Source organism: Colletotrichum siamense (assembly GCF_013390195.1).
Source record: "Colletotrichum siamense strain Cg363 chromosome Unknown KSG_Cg363_contig09, whole genome shotgun sequence".
NCBI classification, from domain to species: Eukaryota; Fungi; Ascomycota; class Sordariomycetes; order Glomerellales; family Glomerellaceae; genus Colletotrichum; species Colletotrichum siamense.
Window position 1 is genome coordinate 657,364 of NW_023501022.1, and position 19,763 is coordinate 677,126.

Here is a 19,763-nt window from a genome sequence, read left to right on the forward strand (position 1 = left end):
TTTTAAACCAATTCCCTCTATAAGTCAACCCCGAGGCGCCTCAAGCAACCAGATGGTTGCAGGTTTTCCATGCTTAACTCTCCGATTAGAACAGGCCGTCAATCTCCCCAGTCTCGGTGTCGACGTCGACGTTCAGGTAACCCGGAGCTGTGGGCAGACCAGGGATGGTCTGGATGTCGGCGGCGAGCGCGTACCTGTCATGTTGTTAGCATTGTCACTGAGAGTAAGAACGATGGTTTGCTTACAGGTAACCAGCACCGGCGGCCATTCTCACGTCCCTAACAGGAACGGTGAAGCCGGTCGGGGCGCCCTTCAGGTTGGGGTCGTGAGAAAGGGAGTACTGAGTCTTGGCAACACAAATAGGCAAATTGCCGAAGCCCTGCTTTGTGTAGGTGTCGACCTTCTTCTGAGCCAGCTCGCTGAACTCGACGGCCGCAGCACCGTACATCTTCTGGCCAATGGCCTCGATGCGCTGCTGGACGGATCCCTCGAGATCGTAGAGGAGCTTGAAGTCCTTGGGCTTCTCGCTGGCGGCAATAACGCCCTTGCCCAACTCAACAGCGCCCTTACCACCCTCAGCCCAGTGGTTGGAGAGGATGGCGTCCTCAGCACCGGCGGCAATGGCCTCCTCGCGGATGACGGCAATTTCAGCGTCGGTGTCGGTGACGAACTTGTTGATGGCGACCACGACAGGGATGCCGTAGGCCTTGGCGTTCTCAATGTGCTTGCGGAGGTTGACGCAACCAGCACGAAGAATGTCGACATTCTCCTGCTTGTAGACGGCATCGAGGGCAGCGCCGGGGGCGATGGGAGGACCACCACCGTGGACCTTCAGAGCACGGACAGTGGCAACAACGACGACAACATCCGGAACAAGACCGGAGGCACGGCACTTGATGTTGAAGAAACGCTCACCGCCCATGGTGAAGTCGAAGCCAGCCTCAGTAACAACGAAACCGGCCTTCTCGGCGGGGTTCTCGTCAGCCTCGGTGCCAACAATCTTCAGGGCCATCTTGTCAGCCAGGATGGAGCTGTTGCCGACACTGATGTTGGCGAAGGGCCCAGCGTGCACGAAGACGGGAGTTCCCTCAAGAGTTTGCATCAGGTTGGGCTTGATGGCGTCCTTCATGAGAGCGGTGAGAGCACCACCAGCGCCGAGGTCGTCGCAAGTAACAGGCTCGCCGCTTCTGGAGCTAGCAACAACCATGCGGCCAAGACGCTCACGCATGTCAGCCAAGCTGGTGCTGAGGGCCAGGATGGCCATACACTCGCTGGCAACGGAGATATCGAAGCCGGTCTCACGCTTGTGTCCCTTCTCCGTAGGCGCAACACCAACGGTGATACCGCGAAGGTGCCTGTCGTTGACATCCAGCACACGTCTCCACGTAATGGTCTCAGGGTCAATGTCCAGACGGGCGAAGCGGCGGACCTCTTCCTCCGTGAGCTCATCGGGGTTGGTCTTCTCAATGCCCAGCTTCTTGAGACGACGGAACATGACGGGCGCAAACTCCCGCTTGCCGTTCTTTGCGGGAACAAGACGTCTGTAGAGAGGTCCGTCCTTCTGGGTATCCTCGTGGAACATGCGCGTCTCGATGGCCGCTGCAAGGAGGTTGTTTGCCGCAGTAATGGCGTGGATATCACCGGTCAAGTGGAGGTTGAACTCGTCCATGGGGATAACCTGGCTGTAGCCGCCACCAGCAGCACCACCCTTGATGCCAAAGGTAGGGCCTTGACTGGGCTGACGAACGTTTGCAAAGGTGACACGACCAAGGTGGGCGCCCAAGGCCTGAGCGAGACCCATGGTGGTTGTTGACTTGCCCTCGCCGAGAGGAGTAGGGGTGATGCCGGTGACGACAACGTACTTGCCATTGCGGCGGTGGTCGAGACGCTTCAGAACGCTAAGATCGACCTTCGCCTTGTAGGCACCGTAAGGCTCAAGCTCGTGAGAAGCAATACCAACCTCCTTAGCCAGACGAGTGATCTGCTTGGGGTTTTGGGCCCTGGAGACCTCAATGTCAGATGGGACAGGCTCCTTGAGGTGCAGAGGCAGAGGAACAATCTTCCTCTGCTTCTCACGCTCAAAAGCCTGCACAGCCGAGTCGACAACGTTGTGCATGAGCATTGCGACGGTCATGGGTCCGACACCGCCAGGAACCGGGGTAATGTGAGAAGCGACCTGGGAAGCCGACTCGTAGTCGACATCTCCAACGAGACGCTGACCAGACTTCTTGGTAGAATCGGGGATGTAGTTGGTACCGACGTCGATGACAACGACACCGGGCTTGAGCCACTCGCCCTTCACGAAGCCGGGCTGGCCAATGGCAGCGACGACAACATCGGCTGCCTTGAGGTGCTCCTGCAGGCCCTGACTCTTGGAGTGGCATACAGTGACAGTGGCGTCCGCATTGCGAAGAAGGTAGCTTACAGGGCTGCCGACGATGTCGCTGCGACCAAGAACAACAGCGTTCTTGCCCTTCAAGTCGACGCCAGCCTCCTGAAGCAGGACCATAACGCCCTTGGGAGTGCAGGGAACGAAGGGAGGACGACCACCCCGCTTCGCAAGCTCGCCAATATTCCTGGTGCCGAAGCCATCGACATCCTTCTCGTCTGCGACAGCAGAAGTGATAGTGTACTCATCGAGGTGCTTGGGAAGAGGCAATTGCACCAAGATACCGTGGACGGCGGGGTCGTCGTTGAGGCGGTAGATGCGGTCAAGGAGCTCGGGCTCAGAGATGGACTCGGGAAAGTGAACCAATTCACATCCAATGTTTGCCTGATTAGAAGTGTGAGTTATTTTGCAAGCCAGAACAGGCTCAATAATGGGTGCGTACCTCCTTGGCGGCCTTGTCCTTCATGCGAACATAGGTGGCTGCGGGGTTGTGAGCATCGCGACAAATTTCATGGTGGGGCAGACATGATGTCGCAACATACCAGAGTCCGATCTATCGCCGACTGCGGATGAACCTTGATTAGCCAAACGAACGTTCGCGTGGAACAAGCAGCGAAGCCAACTTACCCTGAATAATCGTAAGAGTGGGCTGGAATCTGGGGTTCAGCTTCTGCTTCTCGAGAATGTCGTTCCCCAACGTCTCCCGGATCTTCTTGGCGATGGCAGTGCCATCAATCTTGGTAGCGACCATTGCGGGCGTGGAGGTTGCGAAAGACCGAATGCGACAGCTTCTGTCCACGGAACCCAGGGTCCTTGCGGTAGATGGGCGAAAGGAATGCCTAGAAACCAGAGAAGTGGCTCGTTTTCTCGACTGTCTGAACGCAAAGTCTGAGGGGTGTTGGGAAGAAAGTGTGGGAGTTGAGATGTTCACCGCGGCCAAGCGGGCAGTTTGAGTGTAAGCGGAAGCACTGAGAAGGAGGGGCGAGGGATGGCGGCCAAGCTCGGGATTTAGCGCCCTGCAGGGTCGACGGCCTGATGGATATGCCTGGAGGCCGGTATCTACCCCGAGGGACAGCTTCGGCCGGGGTGTTGTGGAAGCCTGTGCAAGTGAGTTTGCTGCGGATAAGGCTCCCGTTGATGCTGGCACTGGTGCTGCTTCAGCTCCAGCATGCAGCCTGGCGACGTTCAGATTGGACGATCGTCCCTGCAGGAGCCGATAAGGACGACCTGGGCACTGCGGCCATCGCCTGCCCTTCAGCCGAAAGAGTGAGGACATCTCGGCTCTGTATCCGAACTTGCGATACTCGACTCCTATTTAGGCCCCCGATGCCCCCTCGTTTCCCTGTGCCGCAAGCTCACTCGAGCCAGACCTCCTCCACAGGGCCTTAGCCAGTCTCTGACTCTTAGATCGTGTACTGCGATGAGTCGTGCAAGCCTGGCAGTCAGCTCCCTGATCCTGGCTCTCTGCAGACTTTGTCCCAGCACACACGGGAATCGGGATCAGCACGTTGGGCAGGTCGAAAACTCGGACTGTTATCCGAGTCCCGCTGAGACCTGATAAGCGCGCTCCAGATATTAGACGACCCAATGACACAGGCTGCCTCGTCCGTCTGTCGTAACGAGACTCAAATATTGCACAGGCCTCTAAAAAGGCAATTGACTGGTATACAGAGTCGAGTAGTGTACAAAGTGGCGATGTTCTTAGGAGTGTCAAGGTCTGTGGTTAAGGGCAAGAAACAATGTTGTACAAGAGCCACAGAAAAGGCGTTGACAGGTTGTGGCCTGATTCGGTGAAAATTTCACATCATCGCGACTCGACGACTAGAGCAGACGGGCTCGAAGTTCGAGTTGGCGTTTGGCAATCCTAGTGGCGGACTGAAACGCTGTGAGAAGAGTGTGAGTCAACGATGAGTCGAATCGTCAAACCGGACCTGTCGGTATTCCTGCGATAGGCGATGAATGAGATGATGATGCACCACCATCAACAAAAGGCACAGAACAGACGGGAGCTTGGGAAGCTTGGATGACTCCAGAAGCTCCCTGTGGCGGCGGCGCTAAACCCAGCAGGTAGCGCCTCAAGCTTACAGTGAGTCAACCCGTGGACGACCAAACGTTGGGCCCGAAAGCTTCAGGGCACATGGCCCGTGCCTCAGGCGAAGGAGAAAGCGGTGAATGCTTGCCAGTGGTGGCAGAATTCGTCGCGGGGAGGGAAAAATGTGCCCCACAGTGCACCGAAACCCACAATGTCGTTGAAGGGCAAAAATTCCACGATCCCCGACGACATCGCAAGCCTTTAAAGACCGACGTCCCCTGCCGCACAAACGCCCCCCGTACAGCTGCCCCGAGACCGAGAATCGCATACTCCCGAAATCAGTCAACATGAGGCCCATTCTTTTGGCAGGCCACGAGCGTGCGCTCACCCAGATTAGGTATGTTGCGCGGCGGCATCAGATTTGGAGGAGGGGGGAGGGCTTTTTCCTCATTCCTCTCGGCAAAGAGGGGCTGCATTTACAGCTGCTAACCACGTCGCGCTTCCCGCAAATACAGATACAACAACGACGGTGACCTCATCTTCTCCGTCTCCAAGGATCAGCAGATTTGCGTTTGGTACGCGCACAATGGCGAGCGTCTCGGCACTTACCACGGCCACGTTGGTGCCATCTGGACTGTCGACGTCGACCCCACCTGCACCATGATCGCCTCCGGTTCCGCCGACAACACCATGCGCCTTTGGGATATCAAGTCGGGCAAGAACCTCAAGACCTGGGAGTTCCCCACTGCCGTGAAGCGCGTCGAGTTCAGCGAAGACGGAACCAAGCTGCTTGGTGTCACCGAGAAGCGTATGGGTTACCTCTCCAACATCATCGTCGTCGACATCAACCCCGATCCCGAGGCCGAGCAGAGCGACGAGCGCGTCCTTACCATCGTTTGCGACGAGTCCAAGGCCACCGTCGCTGGCTTCAGCTACCTCACCAAGTACATTATCGCCGGTCACGAGGACGGTTCCGTATCCCAGTACGACGCGAAGGTGGGAATTGCAATATGGATACTGAGAGGGATGTGCCGCTGACAGTCCTACAGACTGGTGACCTGCTCTACAACGAGCCCGTGCATGAGCTTAACACTCCCATCACGGACCTTCAGTGGTCGCAGGACCGCACCTACTTCATTACCGCCTGCAAGGACAAGACCTCCAAGGTATGGGCAAATCTACTGTTCCGAGGCGAAGCCTGTATGCTAACCCATGACAGCTTATTACCGCCAAGGACCTTGAGGTTCTCAAGACTTACGTCGCCGACACCCCCCTGAACAGCGCAACTATCACTCCCAAGAAGGACTTTGTCATCCTCGGTGGTGGTCAGGCCGCTATGGATGTCACCCGTACCTCGGCGAGACAAGGAAAGTTCGAGGCGAGATTCTACCACAAGATCTTCGAAGATGAGGTTGGCAGAGTCCGCGGTCACTTCGGTCCTCTGGTAAGTCGATGTTGCAACAAAAGGCAAGGTACAGCTACTGACTGTTTCTCAGAACACTGTCGCCGCAGACCCTACCGGCAAGGGCTACGCAAGTGGAGGAGAAGACGGTTACGTCCGTGTCCACCAGTTCGATAAGGGCTACTTCGACTTCATGTACGAGGTCGAGCGGGAACGGAAGAACAGACAGGAGAACTAGACTTGGTTTCACACAAAAAAGGGGCCTTTTTCTCGTCTTCTTCGCGGCTTGCATAGTACGGCGTTTGGGAAATCTTCGGGGGATGGTTAGATTGGTTTTGTAAAACCTAGGGCAGTCCGCGAAACAGAAAGACTGGTGGGATGATATCTCTTCTCCCTGCGGGTGACACACGTGGCCGTCACCGCAGGGAGCCTCCAAGATTTAAGAAACCAAAAACGGGGTAATGATGAGTTCTGACACTAGTTTCAACGCAATAACGGTCATGATCTGGAAGTGGCGATTTACGCAAACAGTGAAGCTTATGTGTATACGCGTTGTATTGAAATTGTGATCGCATGTGGCCTCCAGGAGACACGATAGGTTTTTTTTTTTTTTTTTTTTTTTTTTTTTTTTTTTTTTGGTTCTCTAGAGAAGCATGTCTTGAATACATGCCTGGGAGACCGGCGCACTTTTGCTTACATAGAAAAGAAAGAGTACTTCGGAGCAAAACAGTAAAAGGAGACAGTCTGCAACAGCATAAACAGTTCACACATACGGATTCAGGATCAAAAAATGCAAAATGAAAGGGACGAGACTCGAACTCGCGCGGGTTGCCCCACCAGGAAACAGATGTTAAGCTGACCTTAACCTGGCGCCATAACCAACTCGGCCACCCTTCCGTATGATGATCCAGAGGATCTGATTGTTGGACGGGCGAGAGAAAAAGAGATTTAAGAAGCTAGCGCATGATGTGCGTGCGAGTGGGGGGTACGCCCGCAGTTGAAGAGGCGGGTGATGGAGGGGTGACAGGGCACCCACGCACCGTTGGCCGGCCGCATCTCAAGATTGACCAGGGTGAACGACTCGTCCGAGACAGTCTTAGACAGCGGCAGAGAAGTGGCCGTTTTAGAGAGCCACTCCAGATAGTCTCATTATTCCGCAGTGAGGGAATTTTCAAGTCGGCGCTGGAACGTATGCGAAACTTTCATTTCTTCTAGAAGGTCTGTTTTTCTTTATTCGCCGAAATTAGACGGCTGGCAGAAACTGAAAGCCGTCCAGCAGATTCTAATGGGTGGGGCACGCGATGACTCCGCACCTCAGTCCCAAAGTTCACATTGAGAACCTTGGAGGCGCAAATAGCTTTTTTGGTTGAGGGATTTCCAGGAGTTTGGACGACAGAGACCCTGCGGCGTCATAGTTGGGATGAGGCGGAAGGTTATGGGAGCGAGTCGTTCGTTGACTGGTTGAAACATGTTTTGGTTGTTTGTTATGCAGCTTGACAATCTAAAATACTGAAACATCGGACATAGTGATTTGGCCGCACTGGAGAATTGAATCAAACATGATATGATATTGACGTGGAATTGTGCTGTCATTACCTCTGTCAAGTCATCATGGCAGCTATATTCCTAACGAAATAGCCCGCCATTGTGGACAGAGGAGGTATGTGATATAATGTAGCTATGGACGTGGACTAGCTAGCCGTCCCTATTGGCATCATCGCAAAAACCGTCCCAAACCTAACACCGCCCATGCACCTTCATAAAACCAACTAACGCCGCTTCATGACGCACTCTATGCCTGATTCCCTTTCCCCCTAGTAGTGTGCGTCGATGCTCGCTCAATCCGTCAAATGTTGCCCGAGAATCGTAGCAGGCAAACGCTGAACATGCCTCGTGACACGTCTATGTCTGTCGCTGAAGAAGAGAAAAATGGGGTCTATCAGACGTGTCCGCGCCCCATCATGTGTGACGGGAGCGCTTCGGTCCGCCGCCAAACATATTCTTGTCCAAGCTGCTCAGGTCGAAGATTTCGGCAAAGTTGATTTTACGCTTCGAACCAGCGCCGCGGCCGAGATTGTTTCCCTGCCTTGATGCAGAGCGAGGGATGTTTGCAGAGTGGCGTGGCCTTGATGTGCGGGAAGCGGGGTTTGCGTTTGCGCCGTCGTGTGTTCGAGAAGAATCAGACAGGTCGAGGTTTGCAAGGTTGAGGTACGCGTCTTGCTGCGGAGGCTGAGGAGGCCAGGCATGTGCGGATTGGAAGGTGAAAGTTTCCTGCGACGGCACCGTGATCGGCATGATCTCCGGCTCTTCCTGGGTGGGTTGAGGGGCAGCGGGAGATGTAGAGTCGGTCCTCATTTGTGTCTCCTCCTGCAGTTGCGTCTCGCTGTTCGAGTGGTTGACATCAGGGGAAGATGTGGTCTCCGGCTTGTCCGCTTCATCGTCGCTTTCGGCGGTTTGGGAGTTCTCCCTGCCTTCCAACCGCTCGGTTGCCCAACTTCGGATCCTCCGACCGTCGCCATTGCCCAAGCCGATTCGTTCTTTGTCGAGAAATGCCAGCAAATCGTCGAGGCAGTCCTGGTACCCGTCCATACGGGCCTTCGATTGGGCAGCAGCGGAGGCCTTGTAGAGTTTCGTCACCGATAGAGCGGCGTTTTTGAAGGCGTCGAGGAGTTGCTCGGGAGAGTCATTTTGCGCAGCCTGCTTCCCTGCTGAGGCGCCAGGCAGGGAGGTGTTGAGGCTTCGCATCGAGTCCATGTTTTCTTTGGCTACGTGTAAACTGACTGAGGAACGTCAGCAAGAAGGAAAAGGATAAGAAGAGGGAGTCCCGCACCAAGCGGTGAAGTATGTCGTTGATGTTGTCAGGGTAAACAAATCTTGATGCCGCGGGTGGGGTCCAAACGGGGTCCCCAGTGTCTGGCGCTGGCGGCGATAAGGGTGCGGTTACTGCCTCGAGTGCGACGGAGCAGACGAGGTTATAGGCCGCTTCTTTGACTACGGAAAAAGAAGGTATTTGTTCCTATAACGAAAGCGTGTTGATTCCGAATAGCAAAAAAGGCCACGATGATCGATGCAGGTGTTTGGCGATGGATGAAGTTCAGGTCAGCTCTACCTCAGCAATTACGCCGCAGAGAGCACATGACACTGGAAGCGGCACTAGCCGACAGCCAGCAGCACCTGCGGCAGTACCTGGCCGCCCAATTGCCTCAGTGGCTTTGACGTTATCCGTCGGTGGTCATTGCGCACTAGCTTTGCCAGATGACCCAATCACTGACCCAAAGTGGACCTTCACTGCAGTGTTTGCTGACTGTTACGTTGGGGCGGCTGCAGCTTCCATTCCCGCGGGTCGGAGGTAGGTTTTCCCGGTCTAGCTGCACGGTGACCTTGTGGGCACTTGCAGTGCTGCACATGGCGGACTGATTGACACGGCGCAAACGCGCTAATCCTGATTAGATTTGTCTCTACCGGCGGAGGGATCCCACCTTTCTCTACGACTTCTGAAAAACATCTACAGACATTCAACTTCTGCACCGCAGCGCAGGCAGTCGACCTCCAGCTTGGACGCACCTTCCTACATTCCAGCTCAACGACAGCTTCAAGATCTATACACAATCACTCTTCTTGGTGCGCGTCGTGGTATCTTGCGAAACGCGTGTAAGTCGCGTAAAGTGATTTACCGCCATCAAGATGGCGCCCTCTCGCTCAAGAGCTGCCGTGGTCGACACCGACGCGTCAATGTCCGACGCCCCAGAAGTCAACCATGCCGAAGAGATGGTACGTTGCAATCGTTCATGTCCTCCCGTTGTTGCGGTGTTAGGCCCCGCGACAGCCCCCTACAAACGAAGCCTTGCAGCTGACGTGCATATAGGAGGTTGACGAGACTCCCGACTACACCGACTCAGACACCAATCCGAATACCACAGCTAGTAGCGTTGCTGGCGAGCCCGTTGGAGATGGTCGCAAAAGACGTTCCGAAGCCAATCAGCTGCGTCGCAGCATCTTCGGCAAAAAGCACGACAGACTGGGCGAATCCAAGGTACTTGCAAGCCCAAATAATTCTTTCTTTGATGGGAGACCTTCGGTTGGCGGACGCTAATTGATACTTTTGAACAGGAAGAGGACAGTATTCGACGATTCCGATACCTGCTTGGCCTGACAGACCTTTTCCGCCACTTCATCGAAACAAACCCCAACCCTAAAATCCGCGAAATCATGACCGAGATTGATCGACAGAATGCGGAAGCTTCAAAAAGCAAGAAGGGCGGGGCGCGTCAAGGAGGCGCGAACAACGAGAGACGCCGTCGGACCGAAGCCGAGGAAGATGCCGAGCTTCTTCGCGATGAGAAGCACGGAGGCTCTGCCGAGACCGTCTTCCGCGAGTCACCCGCCTTCATTCAGGGAACCATGAGAGACTACCAGGTCGCTGGTCTCAACTGGCTGATCTCTCTCCACGAGAACGGTATCTCGGGCATTCTTGCTGACGAGATGGGTCTTGGCAAGACATTGCAGACGATTTCCTTCTTGGGCTACCTGCGGCACATCATGGACATCACTGGACCTCACATCGTTATTGTTCCCAAGTCGACATTGGACAACTGGAAGAGAGAATTTGAGAAGTGGACGCCCGAAGTCAACGTCCTTGTGCTTCAGGGTGCCAAGGAGGAGCGCCACAACCTCATCAATGATCGATTGGTCTCAGAGGACTTTGATGTCTGCATCACGAGTTACGAGATGGTTCTGCGCGAGAAGGCACACCTCAGGAAGTTCGCTTGGGAATACATCATCATCGACGAGGCGCACCGTATCAAGAACGAGGAATCATCGTTGGCCCAGGTCATCCGTCTGTTCAACTCCCGAAACAGACTACTCATCACCGGTACACCCCTCCAGAATAACCTGCATGAGCTGTGGGCTCTGCTCAACTTCTTGCTTCCCGACGTCTTTGGTGACTCCGAAGCTTTCGATCAATGGTTCTCTGGCCAGGATCGTGACCAGGACACGGTCGTTCAGCAGCTTCACCGCGTGTTGAGACCGTTCTTGCTTCGAAGAGTCAAGAGTGATGTGGAGAAGAGTCTTCTGCCCAAGAAGGAGGTCAACGTTTACCTGGGTATGTCTGAGATGCAAATCAAGTGGTATCAAAAGATCCTGGAGAAGGACATTGACGCTGTCAACGGTGCCAACGGAAAGCGCGAGTCCAAGACAAGACTTCTGAACATTGTGATGCAGCTGCGAAAGTGCTGCAACCACCCTTACCTGTTCGAAGGAGCTGAGCCTGGTCCGCCGTATACCACTGATGAGCATCTCGTTTACAATGCCGGCAAGATGGTTGTTCTTGACAAGCTTTTGAACAGAATGCAGAAGCAAGGTAGCAGAGTTCTCATCTTTTCTCAGATGAGTCGTCTCTTGGACATCCTTGAGGATTACTGCGTCTTCAGGCAGTACAAGTACTGCCGTATTGATGGTGGCACGGCACACGAGGACCGTATTGCTGCCATCGACGAGTACAACAAGCCGGGGTCTGAGAAGTTCATCTTCCTGCTCACCACAAGAGCCGGAGGTCTGGGCATCAATCTTACTACTGCTGATATCGTTGTCCTCTACGACAGCGATTGGAACCCTCAAGCTGACCTGCAGGCCATGGATCGTGCTCATCGTATCGGCCAAACCAAGCAAGTTGTTGTGTATCGATTCGTTACAGACAACGCGATCGAAGAGAAGGTCTTGGAGAGAGCAGCCCAAAAGCTCCGTCTGGACCAGCTTGTTATCCAGCAAGGTCGGGCTCAGACGGCTGCGAAGGCGGCTGCAAACAAGGACGAACTGCTGTCCATGATCCAACACGGTGCCGAGAAGGTGTTCCAGAGTAAGGGCGCCACCGGTTCCCTAGCCTCCAAGGGTGCCGATGTCGAAGAGGACGATATTGATGAGATTCTCGCCTCTGGTGAGACGAGAACCAAGGAGCTGAATGCCAAGTACGAGAAGCTCGGCATTGACGATCTGCAGAATTTCACTTCCGAATCTGCTTACACTTGGAATGGCGAGGACTTCAAGACCAACAAGAAGGACATCGGTATGAACTGGATCAACCCGGCCAAGCGTGAGAGAAAGGAGCAGTCCTATTCCATGGACAAGTATTTCCGGCAGACAATGTATCCTCCCAAGGAGAAGGACAACAAGCCCAAGGCGCCCAGGGCGCCGAAGCAAGTTCCCGTCCACGACTACCAGTTCTACCCAGTTCGTCTCCGAGAGCTCCAGGACCGTGAGACGGCGTACTATCGCAAGGAGATTGGCTACAAGGTCCCTCTCCCCGATGGCGAGGATGACAAGCTGGAGGAAAGAGAGCAAGAGCGTGCTTTGGACCAACAGGAAATTGATGATGCTACGCCGCTTAACGAAGAGGAGCTGGAGGAGAAGCAACGACTGTCGCAACAAGGCTTCGGCGAGTGGAACCGTCGTGATTTCCAGCAGTTCATTAATGCCTCTGGTCGCTACGGTCGCAACGATTACGAGAGCATTGCGGAGGACATCAACGACAAGACGGCCGCTGAGGTCAAGCAGTATGCCAAGGTCTTCTGGCAGCGTTACACGGAAATCGCCGACTACAACAAGTACATCAAGGTTATCGAAGACGGCGAGGAGCGCATGCGCAAGATCGAGCACCAACGGAAGCTGCTTCGCAAGAAGATGTCCCAGTACCGCGTCCCCTTGCAGCAACTGAAGATCAATTACTCTGTCTCAACTACCAACAAAAAGGTATACACGGAGGAGGAGGACAGATTCTTGTTGGTGCTGCTCGATAAGTTCGGCATTGACTCCCCTGGCTTGTACGAGAAGATGCGTGACGAGATCTCTGTGAGCCCTCTGTTCCGCTTCGACTGGTTCTTCCTCAGCAGGACGCCTGTAGAGCTCAGCCGTCGTTGCACCACGCTTTTGACTACAATCGTCAAGGAGTTCGAGGATGTCCATCCTACTAAGGGCGCGAACGGTGTCAACGGCAAGGTTAAGAGAGAGGCCGCCGATGACGAGGAGAACGATGAGGACAGCATTCTCGGCATGGCTCCCGCTAAGAAGAAGGCCAAGAACGGCGTCAAGGTAAGAGTCACAAGGAAAGCTAGTACGTGGATATGGCTAACAAGAAGTTCAGAATAAGGCTTTGGACAACGTCAAGTCAGAAGCGGGCAGCAAGAACACGTCTGCAGCACCCTCAAGAGCGTCGAGCGTCGCCTCCACGAAATCCACAACCAATGCGAAGAGCAAAACCAAGGGCAAGAAGAAATAGACGGTTGGGTCAGCTACATGATTTCACACGGTTCTTTTGGTGCGGGTAAAGCTTCACCTGGCGGTGGCTGTGATAGAAAAGGCGTTTGGTCTGGTACGACCCTGAGTTGTTATTTCTAGGAGATTCTTACATGGCTTTCGCGATAGATGGCCTCGACTTTTGCCGGTGTGTACTTTGTAGTAAATCATATTTTACGAGAATGAAATGGCTCTTCGGAGTTACAGAATCTTTTGCGGCCCCTTAGTACGTCCGTATTCCCAAGCTCCCTGTTACGCGAATTTTCTGGCTCGCTTCTCGTGTGCGGTCTAAGAAAAATATTTGTACACTCTCTCGCTCTCTATAGTGGCAGCGAGCTCTGGCTTCGGCTACTGGGTTACATATAAGGTTATCACAAAGATCGGGTCTAAGTAAGGATGTCCGTCTCCTGGATGAGAGGAAGCTATTCGATCCTCGTCAAGCTGACTCATATATGAGGCTATCACTGAGGGCGCAGATGAAGGTCGTGAACTGGGGAGGGACAGAGTTAACTAGATAACTAGGAGAGCACTGAAGGGACCGGCAAAGCGGCCCTCGTTTAGGCCTTGGAGATAAAAGCTCCTCCTGACAATCCTCAATGCAAGCTTCGCCTTATTTTGAAGAAATCATACCCGGCGGACCGTCCGAGCTACTTCTTTACTTGCAAGCGTGCTCCAAGTGCTGCCACCTCTGCGTCCCTGAACGCATCAAAGCTTATCGGGATTTACATCGTCGTCTACCTGTTCTTTTTTTATTGTTCCCAGCTTTTGACTATGCCACTGTCACGTTCTCGATGTGTGTCACATGATCTCATGATCATTAGGCCATTCAAGGCAAGAAGCGCAGGCTGCTTTGAAGTCATGCTGTGTATTTAATCACAACTAGCCATTCTCTACCGTGTGGTTTCCAATTCACTATAGTGGTCTGTAACAAACTTAATACTATGTATGACTTACTTACTTAAAGCGTTTATAGAGGGATGAGACCATTCAAAGTACATGGTTTAATTACAGAGGAACATCTGTAAGGGAGGGCCTTAATGTCTTCACTTGATTCAAAAAGAAAACAGCGTGGATAAAGAATCATCGCCGCGAGATCCAAAAATAAACTCTCCTCATGTGGGACTCGAACCCACAACCTTCCGATTTCAATGGCCTTGTGCAAGCCGTAAAAGTCGGACGCGCTAAACCGATTGCGCCAATGAGGACGCTGTGTACACGGGATACCCGTTCACCGATGATACTTCGTTGCCAAAAGTTGACTCTTATAGTCCAGACGGTGAAAACAAGTAAGCTTGCACGACTGAGCTAAAGCGACTTTCTGTAGGCGATCCCAGGCTGAGCGATCGACGCATGCGCTGCGACGCATTCATTTGGCGTCGACAAGTTGCTGGTAGAGTTCCCAGGTCTTGAACTTTTTTTTTAGGTAGCTATGGCTTCTGCAACTGGGATACTTCGATGGTGAAGGGGAATGGAACCGCAGCTGCCTCTGTTGGATCCAAACGAACGTCATTCTGCCCCGCACTAGCACCAAATGGAACGCAAGAAGCACTGCCCCTCCATACTGACCAGGATCGCCAGGTTCCAGGTCCAGGTTCCCACATTGTCGACCGCCATTGCGTTGCCTGGGGAAGGTGACACTTGACCCATTTCACCTCTCCAAACATTTTGGAATCATTCGTTGTTCTCTCATTGTGTCTTGATCTCAGTAGCAAACTTTCACACAGGCTTTCTGGACACTTGGCTCCATAATGTCTGTCAACATCGAAAAGATCCTAGCTGCCTCGCCCGCCACGCAGCGAGGCCAGCCAACACAGCTTTCGACCGACAAGAAGGGCGAGCGTATCGCGTACGCGGTCAGTTGATTCAGGCTGTCTAGATTCGATGATGATTCGCGACTAACAACAATGCACATACAGGCCGGCAAATCCATCTTCCTCAGATCAATCGACAACCCTTCCGTAAGCAAGCAATACACCGGCCACACGGCCCAAACCAGCGTCGCTCGCTTCTCTCCAAGCGGCTTTTACGTGGCCAGTGGTGACGTGTCGGGTTCTGTACGAGTCTGGGACGCGGTCGAGGCCGAAAATACAAAGGGTACACTATGATCTCCAGCTTGCCCAGCTTAACCCGCTGACACATGGCCAGGCGAGTACCACATCATCTCGGGCCGCATCAACGACATCGGATGGGATGGCGACTCCCAGCGCATCATCGCAGTCGGAGACGGCAAAGAGCGATTCGGACACTGCATTACGGCGGACAGTGGCAACTCGGTGGGCGAAATCAGCGGTCACTCAAAAGTTGTCAACTCCGTCGCCGTAAGGCAACAACGTCCGCTGCGCGCTGCAACCGTCTCGGACGACAGTTCCATCTGCTTCTTGCACGGAGCCCCTTTCAAGTTCAACTCTAAGCACGCCTCTATTCACCGTGGCTTCGTCTTCGGAACCGCCTTCTCTCCTGACGGCAGCCTACTTGTGACGGTCGGCGCAGACAAGCGGATTCAGCTGTATGATGGTAAGACGGGCGAACCAACAAAGCAGATCGGCGAGGGAGAGCACACTGGCAGCATTTTTGCCGTCTCTTGGTCCGAGGACGGCACCAAGTTCGTCACTTCCAGCGCGGATCAGACGGTCAGAGTTTGGGATGTCGAGTCTGGCAAAGCGACGCAGACGTGGAAGTTCGGCGATGGCGTTAGCATTGGTGATCAGCAAGTCGGTGTCGTATGGCCACACGGACGAAGCGATGGCTTGATCATCAGCTTGAACCTCGATGGCGACCTGATTTACCTGAATGAGGGACGCGACAAGCCTAGCAGAATCGTGCAGGGACACAACAAGAACATCACAGCCCTTGGGACTTCATCTGATGGACAGGGCAAGACGCTGTGGACCGGAAGCTTCGACGGCCGTGTCTGCCAATGGGATGTCGAATCCGGTGTTGGAAGTGTTGTTGACGGCCAGGCGCACTCGAACCAGGTCACTCAGTTTAGCGCTGAAGCTGGACAGACCTTCAGTGTTGGCTGGGATGACACTCTCCGGACTGTCGATGAGTCTGCCAACACCTTCGTTGGCGATTCCGTCAAGCTCTCTGCGCAACCTAAGGGTGTTGCAGCTACAAATGGAAAGCTTTACGTGGCGACTACCGAGGGAGTGGACGTCTACGAGAAGAACAAGCTGGTGGCGGAGAACCGTCTCGGATATGCTCCTCTCGCCGTTGGCGCAAATGGCTCAACTGTAGCGGTTGGTTCCGGCAACTCGGTTAAGATTTACACCGCGGACGGCTCTGGGAAGCTCTCCGAGGTCAAGTCGCTCGACAAGTCTACCTCTCAGATCTCCTGTCTTTCCTTCTCCAAGGATGGCCAATATCTTGCTGTCGGAAACCAGATCGGCAAGATTGTGGCGTATAAGTCAGGTGACTGGGAGGTCGCCACTGACAGATGGTCAGCGCATACCGCGAGGGTCACTTGCATCAGCTGGAATGATGCCGCAACCCACGCGGTATCTGGAGCTTTGGACACGAACGTGTACGTGTGGAGCTTGGCGAAGCCTGGTAGCCGTGTTAAGGCTCTTAACGCACACAAAGACGGTGTCAACGGCGTTGCCTGGGTTGGAGATGGTTCTAAAGTGGCAAGTGTGGGAGTTGATGCTGCGATTAAGGTCTGGGCTGTGTCTGGACTTCAGTAGTTTCCTGTTTCTCTGTAGACTATTGTCTTGCAGAGTCATGATGACTGAATGAAAAGCGAAATGACGTTACACCAACCAACGCCTGTTAAAATGGGGTATCTCCGTGTCTAAAAGCCAGTTCCTTTTCCGATCATACCGTCCATGCCAACCATCTTCCCCCCTTTTCTCGGCTCGTGATTCATCAATTCATGCCGAAGTAATATCGGGAAGGTGTCCACTGCATGGGAATCTAGCCCATCGTCATCTGAGCCACCTCCTCACGCTGGACCTCCCCCGAGCCCCCATTGCCCGCACCTGTCTTGTTTGTAGGCCGAGGTGTCTCTACAGCGTAGCGCCCCAGCATAGCACTGGTGACCTGCCACAAGTCGACGTTGAGAGGCTCGGCGTCTTCCTTAACGGAGTGAGGCTTGAACTGCACCTTGGTCTTATCAAGCTGCAGAACAAGCTGTTCCAGTGCATATGAGATGTCGCCGAGATGGCCCCAGATCCCGTAACCCTGGCGCTGGATCTCCTCGGCCAGCTCGACTTGGTGGTTATCCTTGAGGGTCGGGTTCGGGACGACGACGAGGGGCACGTTGACGCGCATGCCGTCGAGGATGGTTCCGGTACCTTCGTTTATCGTCTGTCAACTTGGTATTCCATCATTGGGCCCAACTCAACTCGGCATTCTCATGACATACCTGCATGGCAGATCACAACCCCTCTCTCACGGCCAGCAGCGGCTTGGCACTTTGTCATTTCGACGGTGAGATCATCGACGAAGTCGAAGGCAGTGATCTCGAGCGTTGGCCAGCGAGAAACTAGCGTGGGGAGAATATTTCGAGAGAAATGCTCATAGTCTTTGCCGCATTGGAGGGTCAGGTGGGTGTAGCGGTCGCCAACGAGGAAGTCGAGGAAGGTAGGCGAGACGACTTCAGTGAGCAGTTGGGTAAAGCGGGCGGTTGCGCCGACAGTGACAAGGCAATGCCGCTCAAGCTTAGGGTTCTCAGCAGACATTATGAGGTGCGCTAGAGAGAGAGTCTGTTGGAAGAGGAGGAGGTTTGTGATGTTGAGGCTGCGAGTACGACACGCGATGTTTGATGAATAAGTGCAGCTTGTGAAAGCTTCCCGGTGACGTTGAATTAGGTAGGTCACAGTACTGCACTGTGGCACAGCCGATCAGGGTCCACTAGCGGGGTTGTTTGAGCACGCGGGGCGTTACAGGGCGGTGCCTTGAAGTACGTAGCCCCAACGGCATTATGTTTAGGGTCACCACCAGTGGACGGCTTCTTTTCCACCTCAGTCTTTAGGTTGGCTGCTATTCATTCTCCAGAGACAATGCAGGTGAGCTCATCCAATTAGAAACGTCGCTTCTGACCACTGTGAATGGGCATTCATTATTCCTTAATGCCTACCTCCTTTTAATATCATTTCTTGTCCTTTCAGTGTCTGTCTACTCAGACATATCTTGTTTAGTTGCTACCTGCACATATCGGCTGCCAGTCCGATCTCTCCAAAAAGGCTCTACTCCCATCTCCCGGAACCTCTTTTTCTCATAAACCTTGGTCACTATCCAACTACTCACAAACATAACCACCACGATGGCAACGATGCCGAAGCAAGCAATGAGAGGAGCCAGTATAGAGAAGACGGTGAAGCCATAGCTCACGCTTTGGAACAACTTGTCGCCCACGAGCTGATCAGTGGCCAGCCCAACTTGCATCGCTGTGAGGACAATGACGACATAACCAAGAACCGCAGCCAGCGCCGCAAAGTTGTCCCGGAGCAGGTCCTCATAAACCGCATGAGAAGCAACCTTGGAGTACCCCCGGAGCAAATACCCCAGGCGGAACCGATAGATCTTGTTCAAGCGGCTCAGTCGGAGCTCGCCGTACCAGTAGCGCGGGTTTACGGACGCATAACAGTGGTTCTGCACGATTTGCGCCGATAATGCCCTCCATCGGTCCCAGCTGACTTGCGGCGGCATGAGGCCCTTTTCAACGGCTATGCGGAAGTCGCTCTCGTACGCGACGAGGGCCGTGTAGGAGAACAAGAATCCGAGCGCGCAGGCGACCAGCTCCCTTCGCGGATCGGACTGATGTCTCTTTCCGTCACTACTGCTGGTGCCGTCGTCGGTGGTGGTGGTGGTGACAAGCAGGTGTGCGGCCCAGAAGTCTGGGTCCAGCAGCCACCGGGGTATCGGCTTGACGAAGATGCGGTTCTTGGCCCATACTAGGTGAAGCTCGGGGTTCTCTGTGACATGAATCTCCCGCGAGGTGAGCAACTGATAGTGGAGGGGCCTCGGGGGCATCGGACGCCCGCAAATCCAGAGGAGGTCCTGGACATCGTTCAGACGTCGGACGAAGAGCTCTCGGCCCAGGAACTCTGGGTCGTCGGCTCGCGGCACGATTATGTGGTCGTGTTGTGCTCGGCTGGTTGCCGGGAGGAGGTCGCCAAAGGCTCCGGGCGGCGAGGCCCTTGCGGGAGTGGTTGCATGATTGAAGCCGTCATCGAGGACGCGGACGGTGAAAGGCACAGACGCCGGCCGATCCATGGTGCGACTCGAGAGATGCGGGTTGAGTTTGTAAGCCGGAGTTTTTCAAGCATGAAGTGTGATCCAAGCTGTCGGTCCTGGCACCTGAGTCGGCTGTCTTGTCAAAGGATATCACGGTCCTCGCTGCGCAGGGTTTTGGCCGGACCAGCGATCTTGACAGAAGTTCTTTTCTGGATCACCGAAGGTCTCGTCGAATTGCTTCCGCCCACAAACTCAAGCGAGTTATGTTAGTAAGGCCAAAAGCACCCATTGGACCGCATGGTCTTTGTTGATCTCAGCAGGCTGCAAAGGAGCAATAGGCATCTAAATTTCTTGGGGTCTAAAACGGAGGCTTCCATGTCACTTAAGATGAAGAACCGCAGCATGCAGGCAAGGGGGTTCTCTGCGCAGCCGGACATCGACAGACTCGCCTGGATCCCGAAAAGAGACGAACT

At 54.1% G+C, this 19,763-nt stretch overlaps 7 protein-coding genes across 7 annotated transcripts; 3 read left to right on the plus strand and 4 right to left on the minus strand.

The window, feature by feature from the left end:
* Positions 1-85: 85 nt before the first annotated feature.
* Positions 86-3,140, minus strand: CGCS363_v012940 (C-1-tetrahydrofolate synthase; the record flags this gene model as incomplete). Its single annotated transcript, XM_036644789.1, has 5 exons — positions 86-194; positions 246-2,773; positions 2,832-2,869; positions 2,932-2,952; positions 3,017-3,140. The coding sequence occupies 5 exons, from the start codon at positions 3,138-3,140 to the stop codon at positions 86-88; spliced, it is 2,820 nt and encodes a 939-aa protein (XP_036489659.1).
* Positions 3,141-4,768: 1,628 nt separating this feature from the next.
* Positions 4,769-6,061, plus strand: TIF34 (Eukaryotic translation initiation factor 3 subunit I; the record flags this gene model as incomplete). Its single annotated transcript, XM_036644790.1, has 5 exons — positions 4,769-4,818; positions 4,937-5,417; positions 5,471-5,587; positions 5,641-5,865; positions 5,918-6,061. The coding sequence occupies 5 exons, from the start codon at positions 4,769-4,771 to the stop codon at positions 6,059-6,061; spliced, it is 1,017 nt and encodes a 338-aa protein (XP_036489194.1).
* A 1,721-nt stretch (positions 6,062-7,782) lies between these two features.
* CGCS363_v012942 (Uncharacterized protein) lies at positions 7,783-8,568 on the minus strand (the record flags this gene model as incomplete). The annotated part of the gene is made up of 1 exon (XM_036644791.1): positions 7,783-8,568. The coding sequence occupies one exon, from the start codon at positions 8,566-8,568 to the stop codon at positions 7,783-7,785; it is 786 nt and encodes a 261-aa protein (XP_036489660.1).
* Positions 8,569-9,507: 939 nt separating this feature from the next.
* On the plus strand, positions 9,508-13,096 carry ISW2 (ISWI chromatin-remodeling complex ATPase ISW2; the record flags this gene model as incomplete). The annotated part of the gene is made up of 4 exons (XM_036644792.1): positions 9,508-9,594; positions 9,689-9,856; positions 9,934-12,909; positions 12,962-13,096. The coding sequence occupies 4 exons, from the start codon at positions 9,508-9,510 to the stop codon at positions 13,094-13,096; spliced, it is 3,366 nt and encodes a 1,121-aa protein (XP_036489661.1).
* Positions 13,097-14,861: 1,765 nt separating this feature from the next.
* CGCS363_v012944 (putative WD repeat-containing protein) lies at positions 14,862-16,796 on the plus strand (the record flags this gene model as incomplete). Its single annotated transcript, XM_036644793.1, has 3 exons — positions 14,862-14,966; positions 15,030-15,207; positions 15,259-16,796. 3 exons carry the CDS (start codon positions 14,862-14,864, stop codon positions 16,794-16,796), a joined length of 1,821 nt encoding a protein of 606 aa, XP_036489657.1.
* Positions 16,797-17,025: 229 nt separating this feature from the next.
* Positions 17,026-17,792, minus strand: alg13 (UDP-N-acetylglucosamine transferase subunit alg13; the record flags this gene model as incomplete). The annotated part of the gene is made up of 2 exons (XM_036644794.1): positions 17,026-17,405; positions 17,477-17,792. The coding sequence occupies 2 exons, from the start codon at positions 17,790-17,792 to the stop codon at positions 17,026-17,028; spliced, it is 696 nt and encodes a 231-aa protein (XP_036489658.1).
* A 507-nt stretch (positions 17,793-18,299) lies between these two features.
* On the minus strand, positions 18,300-19,329 carry CGCS363_v012946 (uncharacterized protein; the record flags this gene model as incomplete). The annotated part of the gene is made up of 2 exons (XM_036644795.1): positions 18,300-18,302; positions 18,361-19,329. The coding sequence occupies 2 exons, from the start codon at positions 19,327-19,329 to the stop codon at positions 18,300-18,302; spliced, it is 972 nt and encodes a 323-aa protein (XP_036489193.1).
* Between the last annotated feature and the right edge of the window lie 434 nt (positions 19,330-19,763).